This window comes from Sciurus vulgaris (assembly GCF_902686455.1).
Source record: "Sciurus vulgaris genome assembly, chromosome: 3".
NCBI lineage: Eukaryota > Metazoa > Chordata > Mammalia > Rodentia > Sciuridae > Sciurus > Sciurus vulgaris.
The window spans coordinates 66922095-66935228 of record NC_136463.1 but is presented as its reverse complement, the minus strand read 5'-3'; the positions used below and the strand labels follow the sequence as shown (position 1 = coordinate 66935228).

Sequence of the window (13134 nt, the reverse complement as noted above, 5' to 3'; positions counted from 1 at the left end):
TAACCCTGCTAATATCATTTTATGGGACAATTCTAACTTGTCACTGAAAACTGTCCCATAAGGAAATTCTACATGTCAAATCACATTGTCTCAGTTTCATTACGAGGCAAAATATACTTCTTTGGAAAGAACATGGATGATAAAACCTGAGACTAAAATATGTAAGCATGTAGAAGCCTGAAACACCCCTCCCCCACCCCCCACAACTCTTGATAACAGGGATTGAATCCTGGGGAACCTAACCTTGAGCCACATCCCTAGTCCTTTTAGCCCTTTTTATTTTTTATTTTGAGGCAGGGTCTCACTTAGTTGCTGAGGCTGGCTTTGAATTTGGAATCCTCTGCCTCAGCCTCCCAAGCTGCTGGGATTATAGATATGTGCCATCCTGCCCAGCCATATTTTCTGTATTATACAGTAAATGCCAGTGTGTAGGCACAAATAAAACAGTAAAAAAATTTATTTTGGTCATTCTGTATTTTAGAAATCTGGGCCAGAGTGATAATAGTAGACATATTAAGAAGTACCCAAATTGTAACTAAATTTTGAAGGTAAAATCAACAGAATTTTGAGAGGGACAAATATCAAGGATGACTCCAAAGTTTGTGGTTGGTGGTGTGAGCAACTTCCTCATGTTAAGAAGAATGGAACAGAAATCAAATACCCAAGAGGTTGAGTGTGAATAGAGAAGAGGACCAAGAACCAAGCCCTTGGGCATTTCAACATTTAGTTGGAAAAGAAAGGAACACTAACAAAAGAGATAGAAACAGCTAACAATGATGGAGAAGGAAAGACATTTGGAATCCTAAAAAGACATTTGAAAAAAAATGTCTCAAGGAGGACAAGGAGTTTTCACTCTTTTGTGTCAATGCTATTGTTTAATTCTCCCTGCTCCCAAGTTGTCCCTTTGTGTACTTATGTTTGCTAAAAATTTTAAATTGGAAATTGTCTTAAGGATGGTTATAGTTAATCATAAAAATTCATCTAAACTTTTAATGAGTTTTGAACTTCGGCAGGGTAAGACATGGATCTATTCTATTCTAGATACAGCAAAGTTGATTCCTTCATATCTGTAACATCCGTGTGCTTTGCAGGAGTTCTGAATTCCACATTTCCATGGTTCCCCAGTTTCTCAAATCATCTGCCATGTGTTGATTTAAAAAACCCCAAGAATACAACTGAGTACAAACAAAGCATAATAAGCTTGAAATTTTATAAGGAGGTTTCATAAACTTATACAGAGTTAAATAATAAAAATTAATTTGTTCAGAGTGTGGCGAGTCTTGGATTCAGACTAACCATTTTGCATATTTTTGCAAAACTTTATAAAGTAAGTTAAGCAACAGTCAGTGGATGGGTTGTGATCTTTTTCCATGGTGGACTAGGATGAGATTACCAAACCCCCTTTTGTTTTAATTCAAAGGATGCTCCAGTTACATTTCTGAATAGACCTTGAGACTGTGTCTTCACACTTTTCCTGGCCTGTCATTTCACAATGTTTACCTTTGATATTTTCTTTTATGATGCTTTTTATAAGTCAACCATTTGGTTGTTTACTTCTGCTAACTTTTTAAACGTAAATTCTTTTAATTTTGTCAGTGTTTTATTTTTGTAAAGGGTCAATTCTCACCTCCATTGTACTAGAAGCTCTTTTTCTTAAACTTTTCTAGCCTTGGAAGGCAATTACCTTAGATCTGATGGACTGCTTTGAGGGGATCAAGGGCTGAATTCTCTGAACTATCCTTAACTTAAAACCTCAAGATATGTTGTCACAGAATTGATGCAGAGTGACCTACATAAAATTATCGTCTCTCCTCAACCACTCAGCTCAGATCATGTCCAAAGTTTTTCTTTTATCAGATTTGCGAGGTAAGGTTTTCTTCGTGAAGAAAATGGCCCTGTCATGGCATAAATGAAATGTTTTACTGTCATTTGAACTGTAATCTGGCCTTCCAAGACGTTCTTCTTTCCTAATGATCTTTTCTTGTGGACCAAAATGTATTTCATCATTTTTTTATTCGATATTACATAATGGCAAATAGTTCTTATTTTCATGATGGAAGAGAAGGCCCCATTGAAATTCACTGAGCAGTTGATTGAGTTAATCTAGGAAGGCAAATAAGCAGAGTGGTTTGTCACAAATCCACTTGAGCAGGCTTTAATTCTCTACAGAGTAGGAGTATATGGTACCAGATGAGTAAATTTAAAAAGGACTGTGTTCTTATGGATGAAATGCATCTTGCAAGCCAGCAGTAAGTGTACCTGTCAGGGTGTTGGTTGGCATACTGAGTCCAATCTAGACAAACAAAATGACCTTAAAACCAAAGCAGAAGAGAGACTAACAGAAAAAGCCAGCTAAATAATTCCAGAATGGCTCTTTCAGAGCCATGGACTTAGCCAGGCCACAGTGGCAGATGCCTGTAATCCTTGTGACTCGGGAAGCTGAGGCAGGAGGATCGTGAGTTCAAAGCCAGCATCAGCAACTTAGCAAGGCCCTAAGCAACTCAGCAAGACCCTGTCTCCAAATAAAATACAAGTAAGGGCTGGGGATGTGACTCAGTGGTTAAGTGCCCCTGGATTCAATCCCTGATAGTTTTTTAAAAAAGAAAGAAAGAAAAAGAAAAGAAAGAAAGAGAGCACAGAACTTAACTAAGAAATGATATAGACCAACATGATGGATGCTGCTTCTGCCATCAATTATGTCCTCAGAATTTGCTGTTACCAATGAAGAATTATTTAAAGCTGAAATAGCTTTCTTACCTAGTAAAATACATTTTTCATAGATTTAAGTGTTTCTTTAAAGAATTGAAAAGCATCTGCTAAAAGAATTAAAATACATAAGCAATATTTAAACTAGAAAGTTCACCTCCTATAGATTTGTTGGTATTCTGTGATAGAAGGAAATGGAGATTATTGGTGTTTTAATACTTGCGAAAATATATGGTTTGCTACATCTCATTAAAAAAAAAAAAGACTTAACCTTGAGGCTGTGACTTTTAGCAGAGCGAAAGCCCCAATCTTTTAAGATGTCAAAATTATTTAAAAAGTGATTATCTGGGTGCTAGGGTTGTGGCTCAGTGGTAAAGCACTTGCCCAGCATGTGTGAGGCACTGGGTTCGATTCTCGGCACCACATATAATTAAAGAAAATAAAGATCCATCAACAACCAAAAAATGTATATTAAAAAAAAAGTGATTACCCTCTTGATTCTCAGTGGTAGAGAATACTACTGACACATGTGAACAAGCGCCTCAATTTTGTCATATCAGTGAAAAATCTGTCCTGGGAAAAACTCCCTGTTGATTAATGGAAATTATTTTGTTGAAGTAGGTTCAGAATCACAGGTTAAAATCAGTAGTGGAATTTCAGTGGCCACAAGGATAAACAATTCAAGGATATTGGTATGGTCATTCTTAACTCAGGTATCTGAGAGGCTTATCTGTGTTTAAATCTATGTACTATTTTAATTTTAGACATTATCTCTTGGAGTATGCAACCTTTCATGGTTTTACTGTAGGAAAATGGGTTTTTTGAAAGAGGACTAAGTCAAACTATGCTGTTATTTAGGGAACAATTTTAAATCCTCTACTCTGTAACCTTCTAAGGTTTATCCAGAATCATTGGTTGACTAAAAGGAATTAAACATCTGCAATTAAATCTGTTCATTATTTCAGGTTTGAAATATCTCCATTCAGCTGGCATTTTACATCGAGACATTAAGCCAGGGAATCTTCTTGTGAACAGCAACTGTGTTCTTAAGGTATCTTTTTTCAGTTTTTAAAAACACTGAATTTACAATTATAGTGAATAATAGAGAAGTTGACATCTTGTGATATTGTTCCAATGTTAAAGAAAGTGTATATCAGAAAAAATATTAGAAGACTGTTTTAGATTCTATTTAGATGAGAGTGAAATAGGGCCTTTAGGAAGACTGTCTACATTTTTGTACAGCTAACAGTTCTGTATGCTGTTTGAAGTAGCAAAGTAGGAAGCAGAAATATGTTTAAAAGTGAAAATGCTAAAGGTATATGCACAAAAAGGTATATGCACCTATCAAGTGTATTTCCTCAATTTATCATAGCCAATCCTCAGTTATTCCCCTGAAGTGGAATGGATACAGGGTTGATTATATTTAGCATTCCAGAAAGCATCAAGTTTTAATTCTCTCCCCTAGTCCCACTTTCCATTGTCCTTGTTAATAGAGGCTCACAAATAGCAAGATCCACATTTGTGCATTTCCCTACTTCTAATACAGATATATATTGGCAGGTCTCTGAATAATGAGAGGGTCTACCATATTTTCCTCATAGAAATTAGAGATAAGGGCTTTTTTAGAGAGCTGTGTCATCTCTGTGTAATCAAATAAAAATTTCATTTATTTCTTGAGTGGGTACAGTACTGTATGGTACTTTAGTCTACAGTAAGTATTTTTACCATTTCAGTGATATGTTTGAAATGGAGAACCATCATTTAAATGTTACCTATTTTAAAAGTAATCAAAATATTGTTATTACTTAGGTTGTTGACAGTTAAACCAAGCCATTAACAATTTTATAATGTAGAAATAAATTGCATTTTTTAAGAATTTAGGTGCTTTTCTTTGAACTGTGAGTCCAATTCTCTTTAAAAGACAGTGGGTTGTAGTGCCTATGAATGGAAATTCATATAGCCTTGAAGAGTTTTCCTTAACTCTAGAGAGTTAAAGAACAGTTTTTCATATTTTCCCAAAAACGGCAAGTAGTTTTAGTTTTATCCTTTTCTAATTAAACAATAAAATATGTTTAAAAACTTTATAGTTAGAATTCTTTGTGCCATTCATACCAATCAGTCATGTGACAACTTAAACTAGTTTCTTCTTATTTGGATTTTTTGGTTGGAAGCCTTTACCGAGGATTTTGTATAAAACCTGTCATGCCTGATTGCTATTAACTGCTTGAAGTCCATTTACAAGTCATCTATTATGGATTGTAACCTCTGGCTACATAAGGGGTAACTAAAGGAGAATATCATTTATGAATACACAACACAGATCAGAACAAATTTGAATTTTGTTCTGCTCCTTTTGACTCATCCTAGAGGCTTCCTTTTGAAAAGCCACAGTATAAGTATAAAGCTATAGACATTACTTCTGTTCTCTCAAATATACCAAATTAATTGAAGCTAATTATAACAAACATTTTATTTAACTTAGTCTCTATCTTGGAGTGGGGCGGTGCTAGGGATTGAATGCCAAGATGCTATACCACTGAGCTACATCCAGAGCCTTTTTATTTCATCGAGAGACAAAGTCCTCATTATGTTGCCCAGGTTGGTCTTGAACTTGGAATTCTCCTGCCCTCAGCTTTCTGAGTCTCTGGAATTAAAGGGATGTGCCACTATGCATGGCTTTATTCATATTTTGTTTCCTATTAAGCAAAGTTAGATAATTTTGCTGGAATTCCTCAGTATATTTTATTTATTTGATCATTGTAAGTTTCTTACTTTAGTGCTCAGATTGTCTTCCACTTGCTAACAAAAAAAAAAAAAAAAAAGGGACTCTGGATCAGGCTGTTTTTCAAGTGATTTGCTTTATAATAGAAGACATTTTTCATTGGGTAGTTGGTTGGGTTTTCTCCTAAAATGCAAATGCAAGAATAATTTAAGTCTTACTTTTGGTTTGGTTTTGTTTTAAAAGATATCCTAAAAATCATGACCTAGTAATAAATGTTTTTAAAAATATTATATGTACTTGAACAGTAACCTTTGGGAAGATGTGGATAAATTTGGACTTTTTTTGTTATGACTTTTCTGTGTTGTCTGGAAATTTTTTCTTCATTATTAAGTTTTTTAAATGTTGGCTTCATATTGACTCATCCCCACTTGCACACATGCATTCATTTGATGTGACGACAAAGTTGATTCAAGTCAGAAGAGAGATCGCCAAAAATTAGAGGTAAATTTTGTTTTCTTTAAAGCAGTAGTTTTCAGACTTTTAAAAATATTCTAGAATCCCTTTTCAAGTTCTGGCACCTCAACTAGAAAACAGATTTAAAACATTATTTTTATCATTTCTAATATTGACTTGTAAAGTTCATCAGAGAAACACTGAAACTTATATGATCTTTACTATCTTATCTCATCATCAGTGTTTTCCCCAATATCAAGAAAATCTCAATACTTGGAGATAAGTAGTAGTTGCTACTGTGACCTTGTTGTAGTTTATTAACAGGTAGTTTGCAACCTCAGGCTACTTTTCAGTTGAATAGCAATAGAAAAGATTTATTTGTTAATCCTGTAGAAACTAACCAGTCTGTCAACTTGTCACTTTTTTTCTTTTTTTTTAATTGTTACTGAGAATTGAACCCAGGCCCTGTACATGCTAAGCACATACTCTAATACTGAGCTATACACCCAGCCGTCTTTCTTATTAACTGTGTCTCCAGATTCTAATACACTGCTGAAATATAACAGGTGCTCATTTAAATATTCATGGCATGAAGAACCAAACCTAGTAGAATTAGTATTCTGCATTTTGACATGCACATGTTTTGAGTGTGAATTAGTATTTTAAATGAATAGGTGTGAAATTTGAATAAAGTGTTTATGGAACTCCTGAAAGTACCTCATCAGAATTGGATTCAGTAGGTCTCAGTTTGAAACACATAGCTTTAAAGAAATTTTACTGTACATTGTACATATAAAATAAAAGTGGCAAGTAGTCTCAACTCAGGAAGCCTTCAAGATACACCTCTTTTATCATACCTTCCTCTATAAGCCTACCTTGAAAGTAGATAGTTTTGTTTCTACCTTAAAACTAGAAATATGCTTTTATCTGTGTTATACTTTGTTTCACTTATCAGTTGAAAACACATTGAAGATGAGGAGAATTTTTAAGATATATCATTTTACTTGGAAACACTGGAGTTTGAGACCTTTTCTTCCCTCTCATTTGAATAAAACCAGATCCTTGTATATTGACCCAATGTACTCCACTTGTATCATTAAAAACTTTTCAAAAAAAAAAAAAAAAAAACTTTTCAAAGTTCAGGGATCTGTCAAGGTTCTTTGTGTTTTTTGTTTTCCCATGTGTATCTGTCTGCTGATAATGTTTCATTGTCTTTTCTATTTAATTTGTGATTTTGGATTGGCCAGAGTGGAAGAAACTAGATGAATCCCGTCATATGACTCAGGAAGTTGTTACTCAGTATCGGGCTCCGGAAATCCTAATGGGCAAGCCGTCATTACAGCAATGCTATTGACATCTGGTCTGTTGGATGTATCTTTGCAGAACTACTAGGACGAAGAATATTGTTTCAGGCACAGAGTCCCATTCAGCAGGTGTGGTTTCACTTTAAGGCTTTAGTAGTTTTGAATTCTATTACAGAGTTGAAGGAAAAAGCCATCTTGTACATGTCTTGGGCTTATCCATTGTACTGTCTAATTGCTTTTAGCAAATTCAGGTTTCACTTAAAATTCAGAAAGTTATAAACTTGAGGATTACAGAGAGATTCATTTTGTAACTTATGAGCCTATTAGAGGAAGTGTTGCCTTTATTACATGCACTGATGCATACAGCAGCAGACACTGCTGTAGCCATTTGGACAGGTATAATCTTCAGTTGTTAGAGGGTTTCTCTTTCTAACTGAATGGCTCTGATTTGAAGATGTATTTGGTGACTTTATGTACTTCCATTTTGTGCTTTAGAATATAAATTTTTACTGATTTCTTTAAATTGAACATTGAGAAATTTTCTAATCATTATTATAAAACGTAGCTTTAAGAAATCATTCATGCTAGGGGTGTGGTTCAGTTGTAGAGCATATGCTTTAGCACACTTAGGTCCTAGGTTCATTCCCCAGAACCACACGGGGGGAAATAAACTAAAAAAGAAATCATTTATGTTTTTATGTTGCCTCAGTTGTCTTTATACTAATTCATTAATGCACATCTTTTCTTAGATATATCCTAAGTATTTTTTATTCATAAATTTTAACAATATTGTTTGCAAGAAATAATGTAACAGCAATGAGACCCAAACCATGGAATCAGGTGGATGGGTTCAAAATCTAGCTTTTGCCATTTACTATCAGTTACATCTCAGACAAGTTACTTAAACTCTCTGACCTTCTTTTTAATTAAAAAAAAAAAAAAAAAACTTCTAAAGCCGAAAGTTAGATAAAAATACCAAGCTGACAATACGGCTTGGCACATAGTAAGCACTCAGTAAATGTTAGTTATGATGGTCGTGGTGTGCTAGGATTCTAGGGATTATAGCAATAACTCATGGCAAAGTTATTTCCTGCCTTTGTGAAACTGTCACATAAGACCAAAAAATAAGTGTACCAAGTAATGATAGTCTATCGATGAAAAATCACACCCGTTAAGAATAGAAAATGATGGGGGAGTAGGGCAGCAGTAAAGGACTCCTCTGAGAGGATGACCATTTCACTTGCATAAAATGAGAGAGTAAGTGGTGGGGAAGAGTGTTCCAGAATAAGGACTATCATTATAAAGCCCCTGAGGCAGTATGGCATGTTAGAGGGATGATAGGATCAAAGAGCCTATAGGAAATGACATCACAAGGAAAGAAAAGGAACCTGCCAATGAAGCATTTTGAAACAAGGAAGTATTAACAATTTGATTGATCTAGATTAAATGGATCCTAGTGATTTAAAAAATTATCAGATGTATATATACATAATCTAATGTTGACTACTATTGAAAATATCTATTTTATTCAATTTCTTTAGAAAATAGAGTTTTTTAAGAGACCCATAAGATTATCATATCTGAACATAACAAATACCATAAAATGAATATGTCGGTATCTTATACAGAAAATATTAAGTAAAACAATAATAATAAAGAGGTATTCAAATCCTAAATATTGAACAAGAATCTTGGGTTGATGCTAAAAAAGTTTGGGAAAAAAAAGTGAAGCAATTGGACTATGGGATTCATATATTTCATTTTCTAGAGAAATTCATAGGTCCTTAGCACTGGGGTAGAACTCATACTATTGTCAGTATGTTCTAGGATGAAAAATCAATATATAAAATAGAGAGTCTAACTTGAATACAGAAGTAGTCATTTTTTTATTTTTTAAAAATTTTTTTAGTTGGTTGATGGATCTTTATTTATTTATTTATATGTGATGCTGAGGATCGAACCCCGTGCCTCATACAGGCTAGGCAAACTCTCTACCACTGAGCCACAACCCAAGCCCAAGAAGTAGTTATTTTTTCTGTTGCATTTTCTCTGTATCTTTGAGAAATAACTACCCTAAGTGCTGAAGAGCAGACTTCGTGTTTCCCATGGATCCGATGCATTTTAGACAACTTCCTGAATGTTTCCCAAAACCGGTCATTTCCTTCTGCCTTTAGAGTTGTTGTTAGAGACCAAAAATATTGCCTCTACATTTTTCCCAAAAGTTTGTATAGAGATCTAACTTTTATGGAAAGCAAGCTTCTCAAGTATATCCTTTATGCTGGATAGCAGTGATAATGATGGTTAGATGAATGCAGAAAACTGTGTTTTCTGGGTCAGAATTTTCCATCCTAGAAGGATGTGAATGAAATGTTATTGTTTTTTGTTTGTTTGAAGTTGAAATGGACACAGTACCTTTATTTTATTATTTTTCTATGCTGTGCTGAGGATCGAACACAGTGCCTCACACCATGCTAGGCAAGTGCTCCAACAATGAGCTTATAAATCCAAGCCCCTGTTGTTGTTAATTAGGTTATAAAATTAGAACAATTGTAACACTACGGATTCATGGTTGCTACCAGAAGATTTGTGTGTGCGAAACCATTTTATTGCTTTCTTTTGTTGTGCCCAGGTAGCTAAGTATGACTTATGCAGTTTCATAGTTTCTAAGTACCACAGTTTTCTGCCAGTGTAAGAGATTTTTAGCATGACTAAAATGTAAAGGGTGTGTACTGGTCCAAACATAAGAGCTCATCTTTCATTTCAGATCAGAATGTTTTGAGTATTTCTAAACCACACTACTGGCTTGTGGGGGAGCTCCTCATGAGCTGAACCCATTTGAAGCATCAGATCCATTCATTAACTGTTTGAAAGGACAGTTATTAACCACCATCAGAAGAAAAGTTCAACTCCACAAGATCATAGATGCCATAACATCAACACAATAGGCCAGGCACGGTGCACACCTGTCATCCCAGCAACTCAGAAGTCTGAGGCAGGAGGATCACAAGTTCAAGTCCAGTCTGGGCAACTTAGTGAGACCCTATCTCAGAATAAAAAATTAAAGGGCTGGGGATGTAGCTCAGTGGGTAGAGAGTTCCTGGGTTTCATCCCCAGTACCACACACACACACACACCAAAAAAAAAAAAAAAAAAAAGACAATAGGCCAGATATAGACTCCTAAATGACTGTAGCCGTAGAATGCCATGCTTCCAAACATATTATGTATATTTTTTTTCTTTTTAATCATGAATTTCCAATAATATCTTTTTATTGGAGGGGGGCTACCAGGGATTGAACTCAGGGGAACTCAACAACTGAGCCACATCCCCAGCCCTATTTTGTATTTTATTTAGAGGACAGGGTCTCACTGAGTTGCTTAGTACCTTGCTTTTGCTGAGGCTTCTTTGAACTTGTGATGCTCCTGCCTCAGCGTACGGAGCTGCTTGCACCAGGCTCAGTAAATATCTTTGTGGGTTTTGTTTTTGTTTTTGTTTTGTTTTTGTTGAATAGAACAGAAATGGAAGTAGAGACTCTTGGTTAGTTAATCTAGAGTTTGCTTTAAGGTTTTTCCCAAAATTTGGTCCTTGTTTCTAAGGCTATTATTTAAGAGTAATATAAGACTGTTTCCATGATCTTATATCCATTTGTATTTCGTGTTTCCTTGTAGTTGGATTTGATCACAGATCTCTTGGGCACACCATCACTGGAAGCAATGAGGACCGGCTTGTGAAGGCGACTAAGGCACACATACTCAGGGGTCCTCATAAACAGGTAAAAGGGGAAAATAGAGATCTTTATATGGTAACTGTGGGCGAATTTCTCTTCTAAAAGAAATGTATTAAGAATTTTTAAACAAAGGTATTACTTGTAGGTTTTATTAAATTTTTTGTTTCATGGCCCTAAATTAAAAAAAAAAAAAGTTTAAAACTTGCCAAACTGAATAAAATATGTTCATTCCCAATTATATAGGGGAAAAATGCATATTTTTATAGCACTTTTGCCAATAAATGACCTCTGGTTTTGTATCTCCTGGTTTATTGATACGTGTGGGAGAAGTTGACAGAGCTTTGACCTCAGTACAAGTATATCAAGATGTCCTTTCCAAATACTTAGCCAGAATTCCTGGTGTCTCTTATTTCAGCCAGTAACATGAAGTTGTTGCTTTGCATTTTTGCCTCTAACATAAATCAGGTGTGAGTGTTGTTAAAAAAGAAGTATAAAGAGAGATCGTCAGATTTGTACTGAGCAATATTACTTGAAACCAGCAAAATCAGTGCTCAGAAAGACAAGATGGTTTTTATCTCTACCTCTTGATTTAGCAGCATCTTTGTGAAGCACTTTCCTAATCCCCTTTGGACAAAACAGCTTAATGATGTGAAGAGTGAGTAAGAGGTATACTTTTCTTAGGAACAGCAAACTGAAACAGAACAGATAAGGCTTGAAACAGGATGAGTGGCAACTAATTTTCCTGGGCTTTTAGATAATCTGATTGATAGTACCAAATGCACAGTGTACACTCCTCTCAAATGGCCAGCCAACCATTTGGCTAAGGCCTTGTCTTTCCCCTGCAGTTCGCTCTCTAATTCTAGTGTGACTCCAGAGCTTATGTTCACGGCATAAAGGAAAGTGAGATAAAAATGTGTTTTCCAAGTCAATCCCAAGCTAATAAAGAGAGATGCTTGTATTTTAAAGAGTCACCTAATGGATACATCTTTCTCTGATATTTAGCTCTAGAATAATAAAATAATTTGAAATCCCAACACCCTTAGAAGAGTGCAGTTATTCTTAACCTAGAGGAAGATTCTGTATATAGAAGGAAAGTAATAAGATCCATTGTGTTCCATTTATGGCCCGCATCAGGACATTAACTAATTTGTCTACTTTGCTAGAAAATGTATCCTTGGAACAGCCCAAAATAATTTTTCCTCTTTTACTAATCTCATCCGTTTAGTAAATTTTACCCAGGTTAAAGACAGACAGTAATGAAATGTGGTGAAAATCAGACACCCTGGTGCCACCCTTCCATCTCTAGAGGAGTTTCAACTATTACTAATGGCTGCCAGTTAATTAATCCTCTGTGTCAGAGAGTTGCTAAACAGCAGCCAAGAGAAACTTCCTGAGAAGTTTCAAACCTATGTCTAGAACAACTTAAAAGTAGAGCTAAACGCTGATGTGGGTTACACGATTATAATTCCAGTGACTTGGGAGGCTGAGGCAGGAGGATCACAAGTCCAAAGCCAACTTCAGCAACTTAGTGAGACCCCAAGCCATTTAGTGAGACCCTGTCTCAAAATAAAAAATAAAACAGACTGGGGATGTAGCTCAGTGGTAAAGTGCCCCTGGGTTTAATTCCAGCACCAAAAAAAAAAAGAAGAAGAAGAAGAACTTATTGCACCAAAATTCACTGTGCACTCCTTTGAGCATTCCTGGCAAGTGATTCCTTTTCTCTTAGAAATTTCTCTTAGAAATTTGACAGTTGTAAAAATCTAGAGCTTTCAATTAAATAAACATAGTGAATGTCACATTATTTTCTAAAATATATGGTAAGAAATGAAAAAGTCCCATTTTCTTTAAATAGGTTGAGGTGTAACAGAATATTTTCTTACACTTTTTTTTTTTTTTTTTTTTTTTTTAACTTAGTCCTAGGTACTGGGGGTTTGAATTCAGGGCCCTTATACAGGCTAGAGCTACCTCCTAGTCCTTCACATACATTTTTGCATGAATTGGCCTCTTACCAGTAAGGCTTCTTGGTATTTAACATTTTATTTATTTCTGAGTTTCCTGGTGGCCTTAAGGGATCACCACAGTAAAGGTTACTGATAGCCCTAGCTAGTCTTGGTGTCAGAACATTTGACTTTGAAAAGAAAACTAGTAGGGTGAAAATTAAGAGACCATTTCTGCTCAAAGGCTAAATAGATATACTTTGCATAGGACTTTAAAATTTTATC

General features: G+C 35.2%; 1 protein-coding gene across 1 annotated transcript in view; it reads left to right on the top strand.

The window, feature by feature from the left end:
* Positions 1-13134, top strand: part of NLK (nemo like kinase) — a 143846-nt gene that overhangs the window by 114058 nt on the left and 16654 nt on the right. Inside the window, 9 exon segments of the mRNA XM_079132136.1 lie at positions 1759-1837; positions 1839-1866; positions 3672-3757; positions 7106-7138; positions 7140-7208; positions 7210-7314; positions 10854-10907; positions 10909-10920; positions 10922-10957. Coding sequence (XP_078988262.1) covers positions 1759-1837; positions 1839-1866; positions 3672-3757; positions 7106-7138; positions 7140-7208; positions 7210-7314; positions 10854-10907; positions 10909-10920; positions 10922-10957 — 502 coding nt within the window.